Source organism: Berghia stephanieae, chromosome 1, assembly GCF_034508935.2.
Source record: "Berghia stephanieae isolate SIO BIC M18660-M18661 chromosome 1, UCSD_Bste_1.3, whole genome shotgun sequence".
Classification (NCBI taxonomy): Eukaryota; Metazoa; Mollusca; class Gastropoda; order Nudibranchia; family Aeolidiidae; genus Berghia; species Berghia stephanieae.
This window is the reverse complement of record NC_088360.1, coordinates 119454377-119473523: the sequence shown is the minus strand read 5'-3', so window position 1 is coordinate 119473523 and position 19147 is coordinate 119454377. Positions and strand designations below refer to the sequence as shown.

Genomic DNA, 19147 nt, shown 5'->3' with positions numbered 1-19147 from the left:
GTAACTTTTAGATGAACCAGAAGGTCAAAATTCAAGGAATCCACAAACATTGATGTGTAGATAATGCCCAAATTTTAAAAAAACAATTTGTTCATTGAATTTCAATTTTATACTTTGCCGAAAGGGGTATGACAAGCAAAATTGCCTATTTCTCGCGAACGAGAGGAAATGTTAAAAATTGATATACAAATTGTCGAAAAATCATAACGACTGAAGCTACAAAGCTGAATAATATATCAAATTAAAGGGCATTTTACGCTCTGTTCATTAAAGTATTTAACAATACTGTATATTGGACTTGTTAATTGACAAGTTATTTTATTCTGAAAATGAAATAAAAATTCGCGAGATGTTGAATATTTGAATCCAAATCGTCATAAAATGATAACCAATTAAGCTACAAAGCTGTAGAATATATCAAATTAACATTAATTTTATGCTCTGTGCATTTAAATCATGAACAGTACTGTTTCATGACTCATTAAAGTTAAAGAAAATTCATTGATTTATTTTGAGAAGAGAACATGAGCGTAAAGTCAAAGATTTGAATGCAAATTTTTATATTATACTGAAACCAGATTTTAAAAATTACTCGTTACTTTAGTCACGGTACTTAGTTAACACTAGACGAACTTGGAGAAAGCTCTATAAGCTGCAATAAATGGGAGTAAAGGGTCTTCATATTCCCTGTTACTTGAACTTTCTCTCCAAGACAAAACTTCCTATATCTTATTTGGGAGCGTAAACATTCAAGAGGATTTGGTCTTTCCATTAATGCATCTAGATCCTTCTTTGTTCTGCAGACTCCACCGCTATTAATCAAATCATCCATTATGACAATCTTCTTCTCAGAAGCCTTGTCTAGCTTTTCATCTTTTTTTCTCTTGTTTTCTTTCAGTCGCAGCTTTATCTTTTCAATTACTGCTCGGTGTTCTTCTTTGCTTCTCTTTTTCATTTTGGAGCGAGTCTTATGGCTTTTGCAATCAGCTTCTGTCTCATAATGTCACTTTGACGTCTTATGTAGGATGAGGTTTTGTTATGCTTCCACATATTGAGACTGCTACGTAAGTGGAGGGAGGCATGCCTTCTCTTGTACATGTCAAAATCTAAGTCCCCAAAGAGACGCTCCCCTGTTAAGTTGGTCAGTGGGCAGGTGTCTAGAATTTGCTGTACTTCTTCATCAATCTCCCCTCCAAAAACACCCCCCTCCAAAAAGTCATGCAGCTGTCGTTCGTAGACAATAAAACATTGCTGTGTGATCTGCTGGATGAAGATTGTGACTTTGTTGATGTTATATGAGCCTGATCTTAAGTGCTGGAGGATAAAAGATTGTGATGCAAAAGTCTTCAAACACAGGTGAAGATAAAAAGAAATCAAAATCATCTGACATCCATGATTGAAAGGTGTTGTTCATGAGTCTAACGTACTTTGGAAACTGGCCGTGCGGTTTTGAGCTTTTCATCAAGTTCCAGTAAGGTGTGGAGAGCATTTCATTGTAAAATGCCAGAGTTGCTATAAACTCTAAAATTTTGTGGTCAGATATGTCCAATAGAATGCTTTCTAGTTTTTGATTTGAATTTGAACAGAATTCTGTCAAGAATGCCTGGGTGTCCTCTTGGTGGTAGAGGAGAGCGGTTGCATTTTCAAAGAGGTTGTTGAACCTGTTACTACGATAGCTGGTGAAAAGAGACGTCTTTTGCCGTGATGTCAGGAAAGTCAACCATTCTTTGCGACAGCCACTCTTTTCATCCCCCCCTTGGGCCTAAAACCTCTGCAGTAGTGCGGAGAGCGTGGTTTACTGCAAACTCATTATTTTGAGCAAATGATGCAAATTTCAAACTGTTATCGCGTCCCAATCTGGTACCACTTCCTTTCACTTCAAACTCCATGTTGTTGGCAGCATCAGTAGCAGCAGACCTCAGCCCTAGAAGGAAGTGAGCATTGCAGAAGAGAAAATGTGTCGACGTTTCTTCTCCTGACAGATCACTCTTATAAGCTGCCATCTTATTGTCGAAACACTTCATCACTGCAGCCCTATCGGACATGAGACATTTCAATTTGCTAATCATTTCCTTGTAAATGATGTCTTCTTCCAAATGTGGCTCTTCTGAACAGTCGAGGGCTGTCTCTGCCAAATTCTTGAAGGCCTGAATGGTTGTCTCCAACAGTTTGTGAGTCGTCACTTGGGATTTCACTGTATCCAAGGAATAAAGTTTTCCCATTGTCCAACTGAACATGTTTCTCCAGGTAGCGTTTTTTCTGCCTGCTTGTTCCATCCGTAGCACCATGAATCTACTTCTTTGGGGCAATTGTGATGTTTTGGGTGTTTGTCTGTAGATGACCCATGATCAACTATGGCAGCAATAGCAGTTCTCATCCCCTCTATTGTTGTATTGCTCCGAATGGCTCTTGTGTAGTATTTTTGGAGTATTGTGATAACTTCTGGTCTCAGCTTTCCTTGCCCTTTCCCACCTAAAGTAATTTTTGGTTTACATTTTGATTTTGTAGTGATGAGGTTGCGCAGAGCTGTCCCAAGACGCTTGCCGACGTGATTTACGCATTCATGTTTTTGGACCTTAATGCCAGGGTACGGATCCAGGTTATGTATTTCAGATATTGTCTTTGCATCTCCATCACTAATCATGGAGACATATCGAAGCTTGTTCTTCAAAATGGACCTGCTCCACATTCTTAGTGCAGCCTCTTTCTCCATTCCTCCACTAGGACCATCATAATTTGCACTGCACTCGCCTTTTTGTTTATGTTCTGCGAGCCACCGCTCATACCGTAGTATATTTTGTTCCTCAAGTTTTTTACCCGTTGTAGCACATTTAGGACAATAATTAGTAAGTATCTCAAAGTCTACGATCAGGCCAGTTTTCCTTTCTATCACTAGTCCTAAACCCGATTTAGACGTGTGGCCTCGTTTGTGCCAACTTCCATCAAATGACACATGAATATCTTTAATGTCGGTAAATTGTTCCGGGTGGGCTTCTTTAACCTTTTGTACTGATCTATCTAATATGTCTATAGCAAACACATTAGTTTTGTCGCAAACAGTTTTGGTGTGAGCAGCAAATGTTTTATGGTGAATTTCAGGAATGTTCATCATTTCGCTGAAATTGCATAGCCCACTATAGCCAATACGAGTAGCAGATACAGCCGGAACAGCTCCCCTATTGACTTCAACCACTGAATTTGCACCGACACATTTGTTTGAAGTCATGGTTGAGGATGGCTCATTACCACAATTAATACATTTTACAAATAATGACACTGCAAGCCCACTGTTTTTGTTCCTATTGCTTTTGAGACAAAGGGAAGGTTGATAGCACATGGGACACAGAAGCCCAGAAAACAGAGGTTTGAGCATTTCAAGGTCTGCGATAGTAGAGGGTAGTCGGCCGTCATCTTCAACAAGACAAATTTCTGAGCTGTATGCCAGTTTCCACTTTGACACTTTCGTTGTGGAAGCCAAGCAAGACATGAGCCATACAGAAAAAGTGTTTGAGTTTCAGAGCAGAAATCGAATTATCTTTAGTGACATTATCGCGCCATTGAGCAAAAATGGCGTTACTTTTTCTCTCATTGGCAGCTCTATCGCTCATCGTATACTGGAGCTTAGAGAGGGAGTCCTTGTCCTCCGCCTCAACTTCTTCCAATTTTTTTATGCTGTCAGTAGCATTTGCTTGGCCTGTCTCAGAAGCCACTGTAGAAAATCCTAGAGACAAAGTCTCCCCATTGTCAAGACAGACAGCAGTATCCAGGACGGCTGTTCATTTTACCACATATCGTTCCTTTTAGTTTTCATGCTACCTGCGTGATTCATCACGCCGCACAGTGCCAGACCAGGGGTCAGCGAGGTTAAAGTCACTGCCGGCGAACAAACGTAATAAGTGACTTATGATTGTTCTTTTCCCTCATTTTCTCTCCATTGTTACACGTCATCTAATATACCCACAGATATAGAATAAAAAAGAATTGTAAATTCTAACCACAACTCCATTAACTGTTAAAATTGCTAGGTCATGCGATTATTATAACACATAGTTTTAGTTTCGTTTCGTAGAGTGGCTCGACTGAGTACTAGTGATTGGCATACGTAATTTTTAATTTAATTACTGCGAAATGTTCGTCAAAGATTATTTGCTTAAAAATTGTGGCATGATTACATAAAAATAATAAACTTCATTATGAGTAAGTTTGAAGATTTCGATTATTATAGGTTTTAAATGGTGATGCCATGAATATAGTTTGTTTTAATATAGTAGAAAGTCATTTACACCAGTCATTATCAAATGAAGATTGAAGGACATACATTAGTTCTAATGTTCACAATTTGGTGTTCCCGATCATTTAACCTCACTGTGTTATTGATGCCCACTGTCGTCTTTATCATGACCACCACCAGCACCACCATTCCCCGTACAACTAGTATCATCACCATCACCACCCCCAATCCCCGTGCCTCTATCACTACTACTACTGACGTCACTATCGCTCCAACCCATACACTATACCATACGTCAACAACACATCACACAGCCCGTACATTAAAAAAACACACACACATTTTAAAAATTTGGCCAGAAAACGTGTTCTCATCGCATCAAAAACTCTCGAACCTGGAGTTGGATTGAACAGGTCATTAATTAAATGATCGATACTTAAAAGGACGAGTTTTCTGGCCAAATTTTAAAAAATGAAACGTGTCGGGGAGTTTTTTCCGAATACGTCACAAGCATTAACATCTCTAATAGATGATAATGGTCACAAGTATTAGCCCAGACGACAGCATTACCATAATTTTCAGCAGCACCAGTACTGCTACTGTCCCTAAACCACCAGCATCACATACGTTGTTGCTATCACCACCGCCAGCATCATCTACCGTCAACCAAAATGTCGCTATCCACCACATTAAAACTATCCTCACATTAAGACAAAAACTGGCTAAAATCAGAGAGTGAAAAATGTCTATAAACTGGGCTGGTCATGAAAGTTGGCCACACATAATATTATAATACTATAAATATTATTATAGTCCCTGTACTAGCATTCGACTGCACTATACTATTATATTATCATTACTACATTGTACTGGTCATTGGTTGTGTGAATACACATACTGTATTACGATATAAATGGATCTCAATCCCACGATGTTCTTAATGTTTGCATCTCTTCAACTCTTCTGTGCTCTGTGAAAAATAATTAAATTTTGGCCAGAAAACTCGTTCTTCAATGAATATCAATCGAATAAAATGATCCTCATCTTGTCAAAAACTCTAAAACCTGAGACTTCATCTTAACTAAAACTCTCAAACTCAAAACCGCAAGGAAGTCTCAGGTTTGAGAGTTTTTGACAACGTGAGGGTTATTTTAGTTGATCAATATTTGAAGGACAAGTTTTCTGGCCAAATTTGTTAAAATGGCATTTTTTTCAGAGTATAACAGAAATATGGCTATAACATTGCCTGCATCGTATTATTTGTGTTGTTACCAACAGCATGAAGTATCGTGATGATTACTTGATGACTTTCTCAGATTTTAGTATGATAACAGTGGTCAGCACTGTGAAGAGACTTGTTATTCTACTGGTTGGTGGGAATTTGACCTGACAAGTTGTTAATCAAAACCACATTGCATGAGTTTCAGAAAATCGCACTGAAGATTTTTGTAGGGTGAAAAGTTCAGTATTATCCCTGTATTATGTATGGATTTATAGGGGTGGTGTTTGTATAAATGTGTTATTTCTTGATTCAATTTAGTATATGTGTACTTATGAGTATTTGAAATATGAGGTCTTTTGTTTTCATTGTTACATGACGTACATCTATCCCATAGAAACAGAAATCATATGAGAATAAAGATGAAGTGTCAGAGAAATTATATAATACATAACAATAGTTAAAGATTATAACGCAAATGAATTACAAATGATTACATTTGATCATTTTGATGAAATTTTGACGGTACTGGCAGTAGCTCGTTGACCCCTGCTCACCAGGTAGTATGACCTCGTGACCGACTGTCGTGAGAGCAATGTACTCTTCAACTAAAATGCAAGCTATTTTCCACCGTGCCACGATCTTGACTTTTTTTTCTTGTGGTTCCGTCTTTATGCAGCCCCCAGGATGAACTCTCCTTCATACGTTGGCCAATATATTGCTTAGAATGGCATGCCCTTCATCAGCAATTTTCTGACAGGTTGACTTGCTGGGGAGGTCAACATCTTGAAAATGTACTCCAAAAACATGACTGGATTCAGCCTTCATAACATCCCTGACTTTTCCGGGACAAAGGGCAAACTCGTCTGATTGGTCGCCAAATTTGAAAACAATGCGATGTCAAATAAATGAGCTGTAGCGGTTTAATTAAGTGCGGAGTTACAAAACCTCAACCACGGCTTTCGAACTTTATTGGTCACGATCCGAAACGAACCATACTGTGTTCACAACACGATAATGAAAAGAAATAACAATAAAACACAGACATGTTATATACCATAATAAAGAAAAATTAATTTAGCAAATAGACATGCCATTTATTATGAAATTGATGCATATGAGTCAGAGATATTGAGATTTTAATCCAATGAACCACATCGCGTTCGGCCATCGCCGCTTTGTCAATACATTAGCGGCGATCGCTTCTCCTTGCTAGAAAATTTTGTTTAATGTGTGTCATACACAAAACAGTGCTCTCTGAAAGAAATGTTACTTTTTTCTAAGTTTCAAAGCTACTTTGTTGAAGTTTAAATGCAAAATCTGTAATTTATTGCAAACAGCTTGCTCCCATTTACAGACATCTAACTTTAATGTGCAAACCATTGTATGTTCCAAAGACCATATAATAATAATGATACTGTACACTTATATAGAGCCGTATGCAGACCATAGGGGGAACAAACTCAAATGTCCCTCTTTTCTGACGAACTTTGATTTTAATTGAATACTAAATCCTTTGCCAAATGCAATTTCAACATTTTGTTTCTTAGGTCATGGGCAACTAGGAATCTATTGGCCCATTCCAGGCTAAGTGGTCCTAGGTAACACAAAAATAAACAAGACAAAACCATAATTTTGTTCAGGTTTTTTAATTCTTAAAAAGTTAAATCATAAGAACTTTAGAAAATCATCAAGTAATGCGGTCAAACATTTTTTTAAATACACAACCATGCAAAGGATATATTTTGTACAGAAAAAAGCGTTAAATTGTGAGAATTATTGTTTGGTAACAAAAAACACACAAAAGCTTATATATAATCACTACTAATGGCTTTATAAGGTACTTCAAAGACACATAAAACAAAACAAAATGACAAAACATAGTATACAAGACATTATTGTTCATTAAATGCTTTAATAAATACATACTAAATGACCTGTCACACACGTGACACAAAATTGAGTTCAAGTTTCAATGACGCAAAAAGTTTACACCACTCAAAGTTTTAAATACATTTTTTAAGTTAGCTTGATCAGTTTTACAACCTAACAAACAAAGCTTAACGATAAAGACATAATTTTTTTGTTAAATTTTATAAAATGTGTCACACACGTGACGTCACGCGTGTGACTTATAAAAATAAGGTACAACTTTGTTAATATTCAATTTAGAAATTAAACATATGATCATGAAATGAAAAATGACCCCTTGAATCTGTGGGGACAGGTGGGCTGATGTTTTTTTTAATACATCATCTAATTTGTAGAAGATTTTATCTTCTTTCTCAGGCCAAATCCACCTGTGACCAAAAACAGAGTGCATGACCGACACCTCTGCATAACCACCAGAAACAGTAGATATGACACCTGGGTAGTTTTTTTTCATCATATTTGACCACAACCCAATCCCCAACATTCATCAAAACTGATGAACAAGCATTGTTCATGGAACAGTAGTTGTCAATAACAATAGACACATTATCCACACATGTTGGGAATAGATAAATTCCATCTTTTTTAAGCTTCATGGCATGGACTTTACTAATGCCTGCCACCTCAGTTACTTCTTCCCATGGACTTTCCCTATTTATAACTTGTGTCTCTTCCTGAGAGACATGGCTTACTGTCACTGATGGCATCAGTTAACGTGTGGCTTTGCAGAAATCTATAGAATTCTGAACAATGCCTTTCCAAGCCATGACTCTCTGACGCACTAAAGATTTGGCAGAGCCACCTATGCCATCCACAACCCCGTTTTTATTAAATTTCCTAATCACTTTCGCCACTGTGGAAAAACCAATCGAACTTCTTCCCGGATGAAGTACATTAAATTCATCTGCTATCCTTCGATATGACCATCCTCTACGGCCACTGAGAAGTACCAGCTGAACTCTTTCTTCTTTTGTCAAAGCCATAATTGATCTGTGGATTTAAAAAAAATGTATTAATAATTTTGAATACTATTTTGAAAAATATTTAACTTTACTGTGTCCAGACTTTACAGACACCTGTATAATATGGACAGAATTTTTTAATTGATTATATTTACCACATTTCAATTTGAATTTGCTACATCATTTTTATCAAGATCATTAATCATATTTAACATGCAGTTCAAAGATCGGAATGTTTTCTTTAAAAACAAATGTTTTTTCTTAGATAATTTTTAAAAACCAGCTTTCTGTTTTAATTTCTGCAGAGAGAAACATAGTCCGTAACTTCTCTCTTGCACAACGAGTAGAAGCTGAGATGTGACCAAGGCATTTCTGAAGTCCCCATTTGAATAGCCCAAGTTCAAGCAATATTATTCTTCAAGTTGCTCTTCAAGATTCTGTCTGCACCAAAGACCTGGAAGGCATCACTGAGGTGCATTTAAATATTAAGCATCTTTCTCCTTAGCTGCCTTAACAATCCTCAGAATTCAAAGCCAGATCCAGGTGACAGGATAATATGAGCTTTGGCACAATTTGGAGAACCATTGTTCCACCTAGAAGGGAAAAAATAAGAAGAAAAACTTTAACGGCTAATCACACAATGCCACTTCACTTAAAAGAGACATAAGAAATCAATGTTAACTGGCTAAGTTCAAAGATAAAAATGAAAGCATGGGTAGGTTTGTTGTTTGCACTTCACGGGTGGCTGCGAAAACTCAGGGAGCAAATTACGTGCACTGATGAATCAATTGTCAATGTAAGACATGATATAAATTTGTTACTTTCACACTTATTGCTGAAAATAGTTGAACATACTTAGTTTTTAGAATATTACAATTACAGTGCCACTTTGTATATTTGCATGAGTTTGCTTATTTTTAATTGTTGCAGGAATTGTTTCAAATTTGTTGTTTTGTTTTTTTTTCCTTTTTTTTTTGTTCTGTTAATGTTACTGTTACATCTTTTCATAATGGCTTTGGCATTATGCTTTGGCCATGATTATTCTTGACTGTGATATTTTTTTGTTGAAATAGCTTTGGTATTGAATAGTTTGTTAAGAGTTTTACAGGAAGTATTTTATTAATACTTAACGTGTAAAAAAGTTGACATGTAAAAAAGTTTTTTTGTTGTTGTTTTTTTTCTTTCAAAGTAATGAAGACGCGATCTTATTTCTTAAACAAGGGACAATAGATAAGAAAGGTATGTTAATTCAAAATAACAAATTAGATGTAGTTGTGCTCATATTTGTAAATGATCATTTTTACTATATTCTCATTACTTTAAAAAATCATGATTTGTGATGAGGGTATCGATAAATGTATACAAAATGTGAAATTAGTAAAAGTAAAGAGAACTGGTTGACTAAGTCATATTTAGTAACTTTTTCATATATTGTGATTTGTAATAAATATTCTAAAAACCCTACATTTCAGGTTTTTGTTTTATTTTAATCATTTTAACAATTATGTAAAAGACCTTGGTTTTCTGTTTGGTATCACAATAATGACTTTTCAGATTGCAAGTGACGTTTTATAGTCATATCCATCATTACCATTAGTCTGATGATGTTAATTAAATAAATTTGGGTGGTACATCCCCTACAAATTACAAAACAAACTTTGCAGCTCCATTTAGTTACCATACATTTCATACGCTGAGGTAACATTAATCTATCGGTCTGGGTGGGGATCCTGACCTATCATAGCGGGCAGGGAGGTACATACTGTGTCTTCTATCCCCTTATATCTGTTTTCCAACATGCTTTCTGTCTTTGTCTTGGAATGAGATTACTTAGTTTTTTTTCCTGGCCCTGGTCGGAGTCCTGGCTGGGAGGGAAACAGTCAAATGCATAGTTATTGTTTTGGGAGATGATATTTTTTTCCTTGTAAATCATCTCTCTGTTATGTATTATTATATTTGTTATTTTTAATGTATAAATGTAAGCATTTGAGTGTGTTCCTCTTTGTTGGATTTTGTTCGTGTGTCCGGATGAGACTTATAGGTGATCTCAAACTAAGTACATTGGTGGTATGCTCTTGGAATCTACATCTGATCCCAATAATTTGTTCCCAGTTCCCCTTTGTCTTACTTTCTCTTGGGTGCTTCAATTGTAATTCTAGAACTTTTTACTATCCCATTTTCTTCCTTTTTACTGGCGCTGATATAACCTAAATGTGTTGCAAGCACTGTAAAACCCTTAAAAACAAACAATCTATCGGTAATTTTCTTCACTTTGAGGGTTCTGAATGTTCAGGGGCTAAGATCGATCCCCGTTGAAATAGATATTATTTTTTCTAAACCCGCTGTCATCCCAGCAGTGATTGGGTAACTTTATATGTTAGATCTTGTGGAAAGTACTTTGCGATGGACTAGCGTTCTATCCCAAGGACCTGTTTCATGCTATGAATAAAAAAGGTTCAACTCGGACTTTCTGGGCCTAATAGCTCTGAATGACAATTGTCTTTACATAGTTTTTGGCTGCAAAAAAAAAAAAATCTTTTCAACTGAAATTGAAACAGTATGACAGGGACCATCTCACTCATGTGCAATGTATTAAGGGACAAAACTTTCAGGGTCACTTGCTATCAAGATGATCTTGAAAATCTTCCGTCGGCTACTTGTCTTTTGTATTATGTTATGGTTGTATTATAATTTGTTAATAACACGTTAGTTTGTTTTTAATGCCAAGGTCCAGGTGAGATAGTGATATTCTGTCTGAGATAATGTGCAAAGAAAAATCTGTGCGGGTCCTTTGACCTCCTATGGTGGGCAGGAGGTCTGTTTTCCGAGTTGCTATCTGTATTTGTCTTGGAATGGGATTACTTAGTTTAGTCCTAGCTCTGGCTGGAGTCCTTGACTGGGAGGGAAACAGTCAAATGCATAGTTTTAGTCTTGGGAGATTATATTTTTTTCTCGATGTAAATCATCTCTGTTATGTATTGTTAGTTAGGTATTCTATAAACATTTGAGTGTGTTCCTCTTAGTGAGATCCTGTGCTCATGTCTGAAGGAGATTTTAAGGTGCTCTCAAACTAAGTGCATTAATGGTATGCTTTTGGAATCTACATCTGTTCCCTATTTGAAACAATTCCCATTTGTCTTACCTTTTGTTGGGTGCTTTGATTGGTAATCTAGAATATTTTGACTATTCTATTTTCTTCCTTATACTGATATGATCTAAATGTGTCCCAAGCGCCGTAAAACCCTTAAAAACAAACAAAAAATCAAGAATTTCTTTTTTCTACTGTTCTTTTATCCAAGTTGATCTTCCTACTTTTCTGGCGCTTAAGTAACCCTGCTTGTGTGTGTTGCAAGCACCGTTTAACTTCTTGAAACAACAACTTGCTGTCTGTCTTTGTCTTGGAATGAGATTACTTGGTTTTGTCCTGGCCCTGGCCGGAGTCCTAGCTGGGAGGGAAACAGTTAAATGCATAGTTATTGTTTTGGGAGATGATATTTTTTTCCTTGTAAATCATCTCTCTGTTATGCATTGTATTATGTTTAGTTTACATATTATATTATATGATTGGTAGACATTTGAGTGTATTCCTCTTAGTTGGGACCTGTGCTTGTGTCTGGATGAGACTTTTAGGTGATCTCAAATTAAGTACTTTGACGGTGTGCTCTTGGAATCTACATCTGTTCCCTATTTGAACCAGTTCCCCTTTGTCTTACCTTTTCTTTTGTGCTTTAATTGTAATTCTAGAACTTTTTACTATCCCATTTTCTTCCTTTTTACTGGCGCTGATATGACCTAAATGTGTTGCAAGCGCCGTAAAACCCTTAAAAACAAACAAGCAAAACAAATTGGATGGGGTCTTGCTGTGCCTTCATTCTGATTAATTTTTCTCTTGAAGGGTTGACCTCCCATGATGGATAAAGGTCACTTTTGCTGTCTTCTATTCCCCTATATCTGTTCTCCTTTCCCAAGTTGGTTTTCGTCTTTGTCTTGCAACGAGATTTCTTGGCTTTGTCTTGGCCCTGGCTGGAGACTTTAGCTTAAGGGCAAACAATCAATTGTGTAGTATTAGATTTGGAAGGTGTTTTTTAACTTCTGAATCATTTTAGCTGTGTAGAATTTTGTTTTTGGTGTAAATTTTGTAAGCTTTTGAGTCTATATTCCTCTTTGTGGGATCCTGTGCTTGTGGCTTGATGTGACTTTTTGGTGATTTCCAACTGAAGACGATGATTTGCTCTTGGAATCTACTTCTATTCCCTATTTGAACCAGTCTTCTTTGTCTTACCTTTTCTCGGGCGAGTTTAATTATATATTTTAAATGTTTTTTACTACCCCATCTTCTACCGTTCTACTGAACCTGAAATGACCTATACGTGTTGTTTGTGCCATAAAACCTTAACAAAACAGATAACAATAATAATAGTGTACATTTGTTAAGCGCTGCTTATCCCGCTATATTATGCAGGTTCTGGGTGCGTTACAATGACATGTAAATATATCATAAATTCCATTACATCACATGCACATCATGATTGCACTCACAAACACTTAAACACACACACACACACACAAATAATTTATCATTCATTGGGAGGAACTGCTCACCGTAATATGACCGAAAAAGATGAGTTTTCAGTTTCTTTTTGAATGTTTCTAGGCATGTGGATTATCTTATTTCTATTACTATTATTATTATGTCTTGTATAGAACTTATCATTTTCATATCTACAAATTATTTCTTCTTTAATTGACATACTTGTTCATTCATCAAACCTGTCCAAATCAAACATGACTCCAAGGTTCCTAACTTTATTGACAAAGGCACTTTGGTGTTCTTTACTTCCTAAAAAGTTTGATCAATTTTATTAATTTTGTTCGTATTCCCAAACTATCAACACTTTAGTTTTGTCTGCATTCAATTGTAATTTATATTTCCCCATCCATTCGCTCACTTCGCCAATGTAGTTTTCACTGCGTTCAATTTCCCTGTCAAATGTTGTTTGATGATTGGTGTCGTAGATCTGGTTTTCATCGACATAACTATGGTGTTTAAGACTATACGGACGAATGATATCTTTAAGTGGTGATTTATAAAGCAAAGAGTACTGGTCCAAGAACGGAGCCATGGGATAAGCCAAAGGGAAGTCTACAATCGGAATTAGAGTTTTCAATCATAATTTGTTGTCATCCCGTACGATATGTTTTGAACCAGTTGAGTGCAGTTCCTTGAAGACCAAAATTGTGGTCTATAGTGTCAAATGCGGCTGACAAGTCGAGCAAATATAACACGGTTGTACTGATAAATGAGAAGCAAACCGCAAGAGTGCTGTTTCGGTACTGTGCAATTTTCTGTACGCTGATTGAAGAGGCTCTTGGAGCCCTTGACTTGCTAGGTGTTAATTTAATTGTTGGAGAACACCTTTTTCCAGTAACTTTGATAACGGTAAGTTGGAAATTGGGCTGTAATTTTTTAGGTGATCCGAGTCGAGCCCCTGTTTTTTAAAGAGGCTTAACAATTGTGGTTTGGTATTCTTTAGGGAAAATTCCTTGTTCCAAATAGTTAATGATTATATTCGTGAAAGGTGGTACGATATCATTTATTGACTGCTTTAGTAAACAGGTCAGCATCGGGTCAAACTGGCAACTCTTAGTTTCAGATTCGCTAATTAGTTTTGTGATTTGTTCATATGTGACTTCTTTAAAATTCATGAAATCATCTCCATGAAATGTAAGATTACTTGTATTGCCCAAACCATGGCTCGAATTCTCAGTCGAGGGGAAATAACCAAATGCATAGTTTCTTTTTTGGGAGATGGTTTCCACGTAAACACATCTCTTAACATATGTTGGTAATGTTAACATTTGAGTGTATCCCTTAAAGAGGGATCCTGTTCCTTTGTCTGAATGGAACTTTAAGTTGGACTCATAATAAGCACAGTGGCAGATTGTGCTTAGAATCTACATCCAATTCCCCCCCCCCCCCCTTTCAGTGACTGTAAGATAGTGGCTCTGTAAGGAATCGTGGCATGCGTCGTTTTCGATAACTCATTGTATTTTCCAGTCCGTTTGTAAAAATTTGTTTGTTATCTCCCTTCCTCTTCGTGCACATTTAATTTGTGTGCTGATTATTATTATTTTTTTGTTTGTATGTTTGGTTCTCAGTTGCAAATCATTAAATTTACTCAGTGACTGTAAGATAGTTACTCAGGAAGGAATCACGTCTGCTTCATTTTCGATAACTCATTGTGTTTTCCAGTTCGTTTCTTTGATTTGTTTGTTATCTCCCTTCCTCTTTGTGCTCAATAATTGTGTGCTGATTTGGCAAAACTCGTCGGATGTCGCACGAGCTAGTTTTGAGATACGAGCGAATAAAGGTGAAAAATCATTATCTGCATGGTTTTCGTTTGTTTTTTGTTTTTTTTTTGGTTTGTTTGTTTGTTTTTTTTTTTCACTTCATCGTTTTTATTCTCCATCCAACTACATTCTCACGAAAGGATTTTGCAATTTGAAGCTTATTCTGACCTCTGAAGGAGAGATACTTTCAAAATTGACATAAAATCTGCCTCTAAGGGAGAGGATTTCGATTCAGCGCTGAGAACCAAAATCTTTAACAAACCCCAACACATCTATTAGATATCATTTATTTATTTTTTTTGGTCTTTTTTCTCTCTCTCTCTTTGAAATGCAAGTAAATGCGCATGAATACAAGTACAAGCTACCATTGCGTCAGTATAACGACTGCGCATATCTATAAATAAAACGAGTAACGCGATAAGCAGTAGTCCAACATTCCAATTACTCTCCTGTATTAAATAAGCACTGTGCCATCAATAAAACCATGCCAGTTAAGCATTGTTCTTTCAATTTTGTATTATAATTTACAGTGCAACCTCTGGATAACGACACCCACGATTAGCTTGGAGTGGCGGATTTTTAAACGAGAAATGGTCTGCTTAAATTAATAGGTTTAAACTGCGACATGGATTTGTCTTTAAAGGAAAGGCTCAAGATATGTGTCTGAAACAGTTTCAGACACATTTTTTTTTCAGATCTATATTTTATACCAGTGCCTGCTCCTTAATTTATCACTTTCATATTGTCTTTAAAGTAGCCTGTAATGAATCTGCTGAGCACTGTTTACGATCGAAACAATGACAATACACATCGGAAAGTGAAAGAGCAATAACTGGTAAACCTTTTATCAATGGGCAAAATACACATTGTACCGTGTTTAGGACGTTTCTTATCACAGCGCGTAGTCTCTGACTATGTCTGACTTTAGTCAAGGACTTGAAAAAAAAAAACGGATTTCATGTGAGCTTACTAAGCAAGTCCCAGACTAAAATCACGGCATCTTCCTCCGTTGTCTTGAGGCTACCGGATTTAATGTTCTTACTGAATCTTTATTTTAAAAGCTTATTTTTATATATTGTTTAACATGTAAAAGAAGGGACTATCGGATTATTACATTGTTATCGTTCTATTTTTCTCTATACCAACGTGTAGCATATTACTTAGCTTCTTTGTTACCTCTATACAATCTGTTAAAAACGGTGCAGTTAAAAATATCCTACACTTTTTCCGTCAAAACCCGTGGTTTTTCCCCCCTCCTCAGCTCAATTAATTCTAAATCGCAGCATACAACAAAACTCCGTTATCATTGTTTTGACCAATGGGGGCAAAAAGAGCTTTGTCGACCTTTTTCTTTTAACTCCTAACTTACCAGAATATCTCCGCCAGGAATTTTATGGAGTTAGCATTTAATAATGATGATGATAATAATAATAATAATAATAATAATAATAATAATAATAATAATAATAATAATAATAGTAATAATAATAATAATAATAATAATAATAATAATAATAATAATAATAATAATAATAATAAAACAATGAATTTATTCTAGCGCCTAAACGTCCACGTTAATCGTGCTCTGCGGCGCTTTACATAATATAAATGTTTAAAACACATTTAGTTACTATTATTATTTGAATATTTTACAAATTGACATTTGTGGAATCAGGAATAAAAAGACAGAGCTGAAGAAATTATTAAATGAAAAGGAAGTTCACACTGCTTTACTTCAGGAAACCCTGTATAAAAATAGCGATCCTTATATTGCCGGTTATACATACTATACCTGCAAATGTGACGACTGCCGTGGTAGGATTACTTATATAAGAAATGACATCACGGGAGATGTTACTTCTAAACCATCACAGAACTCAACCGATGTACAGAAAGTCACCTTATGGCACCTAAATAAGAAATTTACCATTTACAACATTTACAACCCTCCACGGTGTACTATAAACCTAACAGATCTAAACAGTTCCCAATACAACAACACAATAATTGCTGGTGACTTCAATGGCCACTCTCCACTATGGGGATACAAAAATTTAAACAACACAGGAAAAGAACTAGAAAAGCTTTGCAATATAACCAACCTCACCATTTTACAAAATGCAGACTCAGTCCCCACCCTTCTTCACAGAGCTCATATGTCCCTGAGTCATCCCGATCTAACCATCATCTCCTCTGACCTTCTGAATTCTTGTCACATTAAAGTCCTGGATGAAATAGGCAGTGATCATAAACCAATTTTAACACAAATAACAGTTCAAACACAGAAGAAAACATTTGAGCAGAAATCCAAATGGAATTTCAAGAAAGCAAACTGGGATGTTTTCACAGCAACATTAAATGACCAGCTTCCAAAAATTAGAGATACATCAAGTGTAGAACATTTAAACGAAGCCCTCACCAAAGCCATTCTTGCAGCTGCAAAAGCAGGAATTCCAAGAGGTAGTCGACAAAATTACAAACCCTTCTGGAGCAAAGAAATTGAAAAACTATTATTGACTTTCCGCACCTTTATGACCACGGTTCAGTTTTGTCTCGAATTCCATTATTTGAAAATTTCATGATCATACTCTCAGTCTCAAACGATTTAATTTTTAAAAAAGTTTTGCTTCTAAAGTAAAGCCATATTGGTAGAAATACAATGAAACCAATGACCAAAAAGACGTTCCGGGTTTTTAATAAAGAGAAATTTAATATAGCGAGTGCAATCTAGGTCGTTCGTGTTTTTCTTTTGAAATCCACCTAATTTCATTAATTTTCTCAACAGTGTTTTTTCATGTCCTGTTCACCCCATTGTCTTCTTTGTGTTTATCGTTCTCCTTCTACAAAAACAGAACAGTAAATCCTTGCTATATCGACCGGCCTATAAATCGCTTATCGCCATATCAATTACGACCACGGATTGTATAACGAAATAAATATTCTTCATCCGACCAACTCGTTATATCCCTCAAAACGATGGTCAATTTTTTTCAAACCCTCCGATAAAATCGATATAATTTAGAAGATAATGTTGCCGTTTTATATCGAAATTTCTTCCCCTCTTCTAGTCAATTTTTGGGGTTCCTTTTTTGATGCAAAGTTCTGTCTAAAGCTTTGATTCGATTGCAATTGCTATGACAGACAATGATAGGATTAAAAATGAACATTTGAGGACTATTTTACTTTGCTAAATAAGTAGATACTTATTATCCAGTGAGAATTATTTCAATATCGGAAGATTTGGGTCGCTATATTTAATGTATATAGAACGACGTGCACATAAAAGCAGGTCTGACAACCGAACGCGATTAGGGGCTTCATTTAATATAGTTGTAATGAAGAATAATTTGCGTTGGTTTGAGAGTATTTCGATTACTACAATGAGCCCATAAAAATTTTGGTTATCAGATCTGCAAATTAGTATATGTTGTTATAGAATGTAAGTTTCATTTGAGTTTGCAAAGACGTTTTTAATCATGTTTAATTTCCATTACGTTGATTTTGTGATGTAATCTTAAAATTCCAAGTTTTGTTCATCAATTCCCCCAAATGATCCTGCAATTATCTGATTCCACGAAGACAACACCATGATACCACTAACCTTAATAGCAAGATAATAGTGTTGTTTATAATAATATAATTAAATCTGCAGATCCGCCTGGCGCTTCTTTTCTAGCATCTATTGGCGTAGATCAATGATCGATTATTATAATCACTAGAAGTCCATTATATGCCAAAAAAGCTTTCAGGAGATTATGATGTAGAGGTAACAAGACGGAAGAAAAAGATCTCTACGAAATGAAGAAAATAATAATTGCTTATGATGATATTGATATGATTTAATGAAATATAATGTTAAAACCTCATTCAGCGTTCAAATTTCAATTCTAATTACCATTATGGAATATCTTTAAACTTGTCTTCATTTTTATAAGCTTGACTCTCTTTGTGTAGATAGCGTTGGAAAAAATACGGTGGGGGGGGGGGGGGGAAGTGTTATGAAATGTTGCATATTCCAAATCTGATTAATTTATTATTTTGGGTAGTCAATCCTACGCTATTTATGAATGTTACAGAAATGATATATTGGCACAAGCTCATATTATATAGATATACAGCACTACAGTCGAGTCCGGATAAAGTGAATAAAACCATTTAATCGATTAATGGAGAAAGAAAATGACTTCTGTACAACTAAAGTTTCAATGCAGAAGAGATATATTTTTTGTATCTGATTCCTTTACACGTTGTCCAGTTTTTTTATAAAGACCAAAGGACCCGGGTGCAGTCGATATTATTTTTCTGATCCCCTTGTCTACTCAGCAGTGAATGATGGGCAGTTGGGTCTGTTAGATCTGGCGGGAAGTACTTTGCGATTGTGTCTTATCCAAAGTACAGCAAACTATTTTTATGATCCGTTTCACGCTATAGAAAATGGGATCGACACTGGCG

The 19147-nt window shown here is 35.8% G+C and overlaps 1 protein-coding gene across 1 annotated transcript; it reads right to left on the bottom strand.

Moving 5' to 3' along the window:
• Nucleotides 1-29: 29 nt before the first annotated feature.
• Nucleotides 30-10878, bottom strand: LOC144962915 (uncharacterized). The gene is made up of 2 exons (XM_078896313.1): nt 6090-10878; nt 30-3772 (listed from the first exon to the last, which is right to left on the bottom strand). The coding sequence occupies exon 2, from the start codon at nt 3485-3487 to the stop codon at nt 2192-2194; it is 1296 nt and encodes a 431-aa protein (XP_078752439.1). The 5' UTR covers nt 3488-3772; nt 6090-10878; the 3' UTR covers nt 30-2191.
• Nucleotides 10879-19147: the final 8269 nt, after the last annotated feature.